The sequence below is a fragment of the Parasteatoda tepidariorum genome, chromosome 3 (assembly GCF_043381705.1).
Source record: "Parasteatoda tepidariorum isolate YZ-2023 chromosome 3, CAS_Ptep_4.0, whole genome shotgun sequence".
Classification (NCBI taxonomy): domain Eukaryota; kingdom Metazoa; phylum Arthropoda; class Arachnida; order Araneae; family Theridiidae; genus Parasteatoda; species Parasteatoda tepidariorum.
The window spans coordinates 1,376,833-1,384,480 of NC_092206.1; the positions used below are offsets into that span (position 1 = coordinate 1,376,833).

General features: G+C 30.8%; 1 protein-coding gene across 10 annotated transcripts in view; it reads right to left on the reverse strand.

The window, feature by feature from the left end:
* LOC107436625 (multidrug resistance-associated protein 1) overlaps window positions 1-7,648 on the reverse strand; it is a 143,942-nt gene that overhangs the window by 28,914 nt on the left and 107,380 nt on the right. For all 10 annotated transcript variants that reach the window (XM_071178175.1, XM_071178172.1, XM_071178180.1 and 7 more), the window contains 2 exons: window positions 7,165-7,367; window positions 2,571-2,817 (listed from right to left, as the gene is read on the reverse strand). In XM_071178175.1, the coding sequence (XP_071034276.1) occupies window positions 2,571-2,817; window positions 7,165-7,367 (450 nt within the window). The remainder of the gene's footprint in view (window positions 1-2,570; window positions 2,818-7,164; window positions 7,368-7,648) is intronic.

Sequence of the window (7,648 nt, forward strand, 5' to 3'; positions counted from 1 at the left end):
TGTCAAGTGATTACTCAATTTCGAAATTCATGTATCGTAATTTGGTATTAAAAAATTGGGTTTTTTTAAATCATGCAGAATTTCGTAGCAATAACCATTGAAAAGACAATCGAGGAACAAGATAGACTTACAAAGGAATTTGTGCGAACTGAGGGCATTAAAAAGTTGTAACTCAAATTATTGAAATTTTGAAAATTTTATTTTTTAAGAAAAAAAAAACATTGTGTTCAGAAGCCCTCGCAGGCTGCACGGTTTTAACACAATTTGTGCTAAATAAAACAGCTCTATGAGTACAGAAATCCCCCAATAGTCTCCTCTTCGTGAAAATAGTTGCTGTTTTAGCCTTTTCAGAGAAAAAAAGTTTTGCCATAATCAATCGCCTCAAGCAGAAAATAGTTGCATTTTAGTTGCCTTTGGCAACCCTGTTAAAAATTGAAAGGAAAAAATGAAAAGAATTAAAAGCATATTTAGAATTTCCCCTCCATCTCTTAACAGTTGAATTTGCACTTCGTTCAATGGATTCAGTAAGGTGGATTTGTGAAATTGATATTGATACAATGGATTAATCCATTTTTGTGCAACTCAGACTTAGTTCTCTCAGATCAATCTAGAAACTTTGATGGCAGTAACAATCACACTAGTTTCTCGCATTACTTGATTGTGGTTCTGTGCTACATTCAAATTACTCGTTTCACATTTTTTAGTTCATTTTGCTTGCTTATTTTTACAATATTTACTTTCATATGAATTGATAAAGTTTTATGTAATTCTTTTGTTAGTCATTTCAAGAAATCATTTCAAACTGGGGGTCTCATAACTTGTGTCCTCCAGATCAAAGGATGCAGCTGTCCGAATTATTTCACAAGAGCAGTATAATTTTTTCTCCTTTCTTTCAAGATGACAGTAGAGAGATTAAGTTATTTTACTACTAAAGAATCAAACATATTTTTGGTTACGGATAAGGCAAAAAATTAGCATGTTTTAAAAATGGTGTAAAAAAATTTTCTTGCAAATTAAAACAGAAAAAAAATTTTTTTTTTTAATTTAGAAAAAGTAGTGTCCAGTTTGAAGACATAGAAAATAACGTTTCGGGACATATATGACTGTCTGCGTCCGGTTACGGGAGCGTCAGCTTTGCGGAGAATGTACAAAATGGTTTATTCATAGAAGATTCTTGGGATTTAAAAATATGTTCATATTGAGAGGCATCCGTTTTGCAGTAGTGTCCATAACAGGTTTCACTGTATTTATAATCATGTAAAAAAATTATTAATAACTTAACTTTGGAATAATGAAACTTAAAGGCCTTACTTTTGTGACATCAAATGTTTCCGGTGTAAAAGTAAATATTAACTGCTTTTATTTAAACAACTTCATTTGTAAAGTACTCCTACAAAAAAGATTTACAGTATTTCCTTTCATATTTTTTCTTGTGTTGTCTCTCTTTCTTTGAGCCGCGTTAAGTGCATATATAAAAATAAAACTTTATTAATATGCAACAAGAAGCAATCGTAGATTATATCGGATAACTTTGTCAAACGCTCAAAAATAATTTAGGAATTTTTGCAGACACATATTTGATACAATTTGTAGCAAATAATCAAATAAAAAGTATCAGTAATTGATAATTTGTTGTATCAATTCGTACTTGATATTGAAAAAGTTGGTACTTACTCCATCACTAGTTCACAAGCTCCCATAAATACAGAAAAAAAAAGTTTTTAACTTTTGAAATATTTTGGAGAAACTTTAACAAAGTTTTGTGAAGATGCATAAATTAAGCTTTATTTACCAGAACTGCATTTTAAAAACATTTTAATTAAGTCAAATTGAATTCAGAAGACATATGACTAAGGGCCAGAATGACAGACAGACACATAACACAGACAAATAAACAGACACATAACGCGCAATAAAAAATAGCTTCTTTTAGATGGCCTCTTTTCTTGACCTGACCTTTTACTGTTACCCATTGCATTTATTTGTTTATTTTATTTCTTCATTAATTTTTTTATGTATATTTTTTGCAGTTATTAGTCAGTGATTTCTCACAAATTATAGGTAAGAAAAGAGCTTCCTATCAACATAATGAAGTTACATCTCACAGTCTTTTATATTCTCTCCAATGTGCTATCATTTTATACCATAAAAGTTTTATAAAAAAAATTTCAATCACCATTGTATTATTTCAGTTTACTATCACTCGATAAATTTTCACAATTAAAATGATGCATATTATTGTAACATAAGTTTATAGTTTGTCTAAAGTAAGAACTCCCCTAGCCATCCGTCTGGACCAGTGGCGGTGACTATGGTAAAGAGGTACAACTATTTCAAGTAGGGGTGTGGGGTCATTGTTTCAGACAGATTTAGGCCCAGGTCAGCGACAGATAGGGAATCTTTTTCCTCTGCATATTGAGTTAGCCCTTGAGTAAACAGAAGCTACCTTCCCTGAAATGCGCTATTCTTGTTTTCATAGCAACAGGCGGCTTCAGACTTCGCAGTAGGGGGGGTTCTTACCGTAGACAAACTATACATTGGTTTCTCACAAGAGATCAAGTATAAATTACCTCTCCAGTTTCCGCTGCCTCTACTTGTATCAACTTTGCCCCAGCAACGGTCAGTGATGCAGACTTCTCTTTAGACATGGAATGATCGTCAGATTTGCTGATAGATATCGAACGTTCAGATCGACTGATGGAGGCCGCTCGCCTTTCGGGTGATTTATTGATTGACAAGGAAGATCGTCTGTCATCCAGTTCTAAGCCATGATGTCCACTTTCCTCTTCTGGAATATCACTTCTTTCAGACAAACTCCTAAAATTATGAAAAAAATAACGCTCTAAGAAGTTAGGTAATTCCAGAGGCAAATTTACGAGAAAGCGTGTAACGGGGGGAACTGAAATGTTTTATAAGATACCAGAATTTCCCGAGTTTGTACAATATGCAAATCGAGATCCGATCGAGACCGCGCTGGCTCAGGTGACAGAGTGCTCGCCTTCTGCCGAGGTGAAACGCGTTCGAATCAAAGCGATGGTGGGTCGACACGAATTCCGCACCTGGCTTGAACTGATGTAAAATATCCTCAGTGGATCATGGGAATCTTGGAAAGTTATAATAAAGACATTTTTTCTAACAAAAATAAAAAGCTAACTACCGTATGGTAAAAGCTTACTTAAAGTATGGTAAAGTTACTTAAAATAATCTATACGCATACTATTAGTTGAATGAATACAGTGGTGTATATGTACAACTGTTCTATCGATTTCAAAATATTCTTAAATAATTCTATTAGGTACCACATTATACCTTTGCATAAGCAAAGAATGGTTTGAGTGGGTTTAATTGCCCAAAAAAAAAATAGGATCATACTGCACAAAAGAATGCCTTTTAATTAAAAATTTTGAAAAGAAAACTATAATATTACATAAATACACAAGTTTAAAAAAAAATATTTGGTGCTATAAAATACGTATGTTGCACATAAAAACAAAAGCAAGGATAGCAAATGAAACAGAAGGATAAGCGAAGTAAGTAAACTTATTGAAGGACTCATTGTAAATAATAGCTTATTAGCCACTAAACTATAAAAAAAATAAGCTCAGTGGCACGACAGCTCATAGAGGGTCAAGGCCTACTGTACCCATCTCAGTTTTCTTGACCTTGGGCTCTGCGGTGCAGAAGCAGATGTTCTGGTTAGGTGGTCAGTAGAGTGCGGAAAACCCAGTGTTTAGTTCCCCAAACATGCTTGGTACTCATTTATCGACCCACTAAAGGGATGAAAGGCTGGGTCGACCTGGCCCGGTCCGAGGATCGAACCCAGGACCTGTAACACGGGAGTGAGGAACACTACCACTCAGCCACCGGGTGCCGCTTATTAGTCACTATTAAGATTATATTGCGCAATGTAATAAAATATTTATAATCTCAATTTAGTTACAAATTTTGATCAGATTAAATAAATCAAATTTAGTAATAATATTCATATTGAAAACCACCTCAACAACTAAAAGAAACACTTAACTTTCATTTAGTAGTGGCTTAAAATGGGACTAATTATTGTATAATATTTGGGAGACACAAGATGTAAAGTAAAAAATACACTCTGAATAACTTTCGTTTTAATCATCAGATCTTTACGGTTTACATGTCAATCATAATGGTTAGAGAGAGTGACCTTCAACTTGCTAATCAATAGTGCTAACAGGCTTTATAGTGGCTCAAAATAAAAAACAGGAATACATTTTACAAAAAAAAGTCAAGTCCTTTTTTTGTACAATACAGAAGCACAAGACAATTTTTAAAAAAGGAATCAATCGGTGATTTGAAAATTATGTTTTGTGCAGAATATTTCTTTAATTCTCTACAACATCAAAAAAATATGAGCAACAATCAACGTTTTCAAATAAATAATTAAGTTGATCAGAAATGACTTTAAAAAAAGGGTGCGATTTCACAAATACTTATGTACGATGAAAAATCTTGGAATATGACTTTTCTGGACTTTATGGAAATAGATTCCTCAATATAAAGATAGATCAAAATAAAATAAAACAAAAACAGATCATTATGGTAGTTACTTTTATGCAACAATTGAAAAGTATATAATCTACATACTAAAGAATAAATATATACAAAGTTACACCAATGATAAGAAAATGCACTGCTTATACATCATAATCTATAAATCAAGATCATCAAAAGAAAAAGAAATAAAACATTCACTTTAAAAGTACTTTCAAATTTGCAATAAATGAAATGTATAAAAAATGTAAAACAATGCTTTCAATGCAATTTGATGGACAAAAAAAATTACTGCTCAAAAATGTTAATCAGTTTACATTTAACAATTTCGAATTAACAATCAATCTCCCCCTTAAGAATGACGGGAACATCCACCTAAATTTGAAACATTTTCCTCCTCTCAATTTCCACAAACAACAAAAATACATGGAAATTTTTAACTATACCTGATCTATTTCAATGAGATTTCCTGTTAGAAATATTTCATTAAACATTATTTTAAGAAGACAAAATCCACATCGTAAAAAGGAATTTAAAAAAAAAAACACTTAGTAAATATAGACTTATGCAGAGAAAGTGGAGATGTGTTAAAAATTATATTAACCAATTCCATTCAGGTTGTTGAGCCCAAATTTAATGCAATTTTTTTTTCCAAACGTGCTTGTCTTATTATGCAAATTTTGAGTAGAAGATATAATGAATATAGTCGAAAAGAACACTCTTCACTAAAAACAGAAATCTGAAAAATCACCCCCTCTCCAAAAAAATTATTTTTTTAAATCTAACCAGTCACCAAAAACAATACCTATTTTTTTTTTAACTAATCCACAAGTTGTAAATACACTTATCTTATTTTTTATTTTATTTTTTTAAGTTGTAAAGAGCATTGATGGAAAATTGGGCTGGAAAAAAATCCCTCACCCAAAAAAATTTTAAGAATCATGCCCCTACCCCCACATATTAAAAAATTATACTTAATAATTTAGAAAAATTATTTCAAAATCTAATTTACAGTTTTTAAACTACAAAACTGAATTAAATATTTTTAAAAAATATTTAATTCAATTGTAAATACACTTATCTTATTTGGTTTTTTTTTAAGTTGTAAAGAGCATTAATGATATAAATTGGGCTGGAAAAAAATCCCTCACCCAAAAAAATTTTAAGAATCATGCCCCTACCCCCACATATTAAAAAATTATACTTAATAGTTAAAAAAAAATATTTCAAAATCTAATTTACAGTTTTTAAACTACAAAACTGAATTAAATATTTTTAAAAAATATATCCCTCCCAAATAGCTATTTAGACCTGCTCTCTTTCATACCCTTGGCACCCTGGCAATCAATCGTATAAAGAAAATAAATTTAGACAGCAAAAATTCTGAATTTCTTTTTTATAAGATGACTGAAACAAGATTATAAGTCTAAAAGAGGAATAATTAGAGTACTGTCTCTAAAATTGATCTATCGAACGTTTGAAATCTTTAAGAAGTGTTAAGGTTACCATTATTCCATAAAATAAAAAGATGATACAAGCATTCAGCAACAATTAGTCAATTACCCCCAGATTTAAGGATTGACTGCAGTCTGAAAATACAGTGGAATACTTCTTACTTTATTATTTCATAGTTTTAGATAATGAAAACTAAAAAATTTAATTTGAAACAAAAATTATGCAAAATTAAAGACATTGAGGGGGGAAAAATAATTTGCCACTCAGGTGGACGACGGGCATCACAGCCAATTCTTTAAAAAAAGTTTAAAAAAACTATGCACACACAAGATTGTCTATTACAATAACATAAGGAAATGCCTATAAAAACATAACATATTATGTTACGTTCCTGAAACAACATAAGTAATGAGAGATCATTTCAAATTATGATACACTAACTCCTATTCATCAGAAAAACTTGTTGAATTGCCTTTTTTGAAGTACTAGTTTTCAGCTGTTTTGACACTTGAGAAGTTCAGTTTTTCTTATCTCTTGTCTAATGAAAGTAATTTTTCAAAAACTCAGATGATTTTTGTTTTTTGAAATTGCATGCTCAGCAAAATTTATAAGTTTTGAATGAAAAAACAAAAATAAGAATATCAGGATGAAAAGTTAAAAATAAAGACACAATATTTTGTTATCGAGAAAATCAGCAGGGGTGGATGTGAGCAATATTTTCAAAACATGAAATTCTAAATAAATTATATGCAGCATAATTTAAATGGATAATTATGCATAAGTTTACTAATATGTCTAATCACATTTATTATTACACCTGAAAAAATATTTACAAATGAAAGAGATGCCAAGTATAAACTCTAGTTCTAATACTTCAAAATAAAATATGCAAGAAATTTTATACATAAATGTGATTGATTATTTCTTGAAATTTCTGAACCTCGGGCTTCCGAAAACTTTCAGATCGTGGCTAAATCTAGAAATCCGGATTATTTCCGGAGCATAATCATCTCTGTTTATAGAATCATACACAAAAATATTTGCCAAAAGTTTTAGATTCTTGACTATAAAAATTACGAGGGGGACTGCAATCTGGAAAATAGGGTCTCGATGAAAACAACATACAATTAGGCAGCCTAGTGTGCCTGATCAGAGTCAATTTAAATTAAGGTATCAAATACTTGCCTCATCAGTTCCCGGACTTTAGGATCCACCTCTTCAAAATCATCTGCTTGGTTACCATATTGAATCAAGAAATCAGCAAAAGGTCCCTTACGTTCCATCAGTTCAAAAAATGACCCATGTTCTGCGATAGAACCATCTTTCATTACAAAAATGTAATCCACTTGAGGCAGGTATGTCAATGAATGAGTCACCAAAATTCTAGTCTGTAAATAAATAAAAAAACATTTCATAGAATCTTTAAAGAAGACCTATTTTAAAAAGAATACAAATAGAATTTGAAATTATTAATTTGAAGAAGTTTTCAGTCATTTTTCAACTTCTTTTGTCAAATTAATCAAGTTCATTAGAAATGCAGGGTGCATAGTCAAATCTCTCAACAAAAAACAAACACCTTTTAAGCACTATATACCATGATCATGATAAAATAACTAGATTCTGACAAAGAACTCTTATTTTGATTATGTTATGTATGTATATATATATA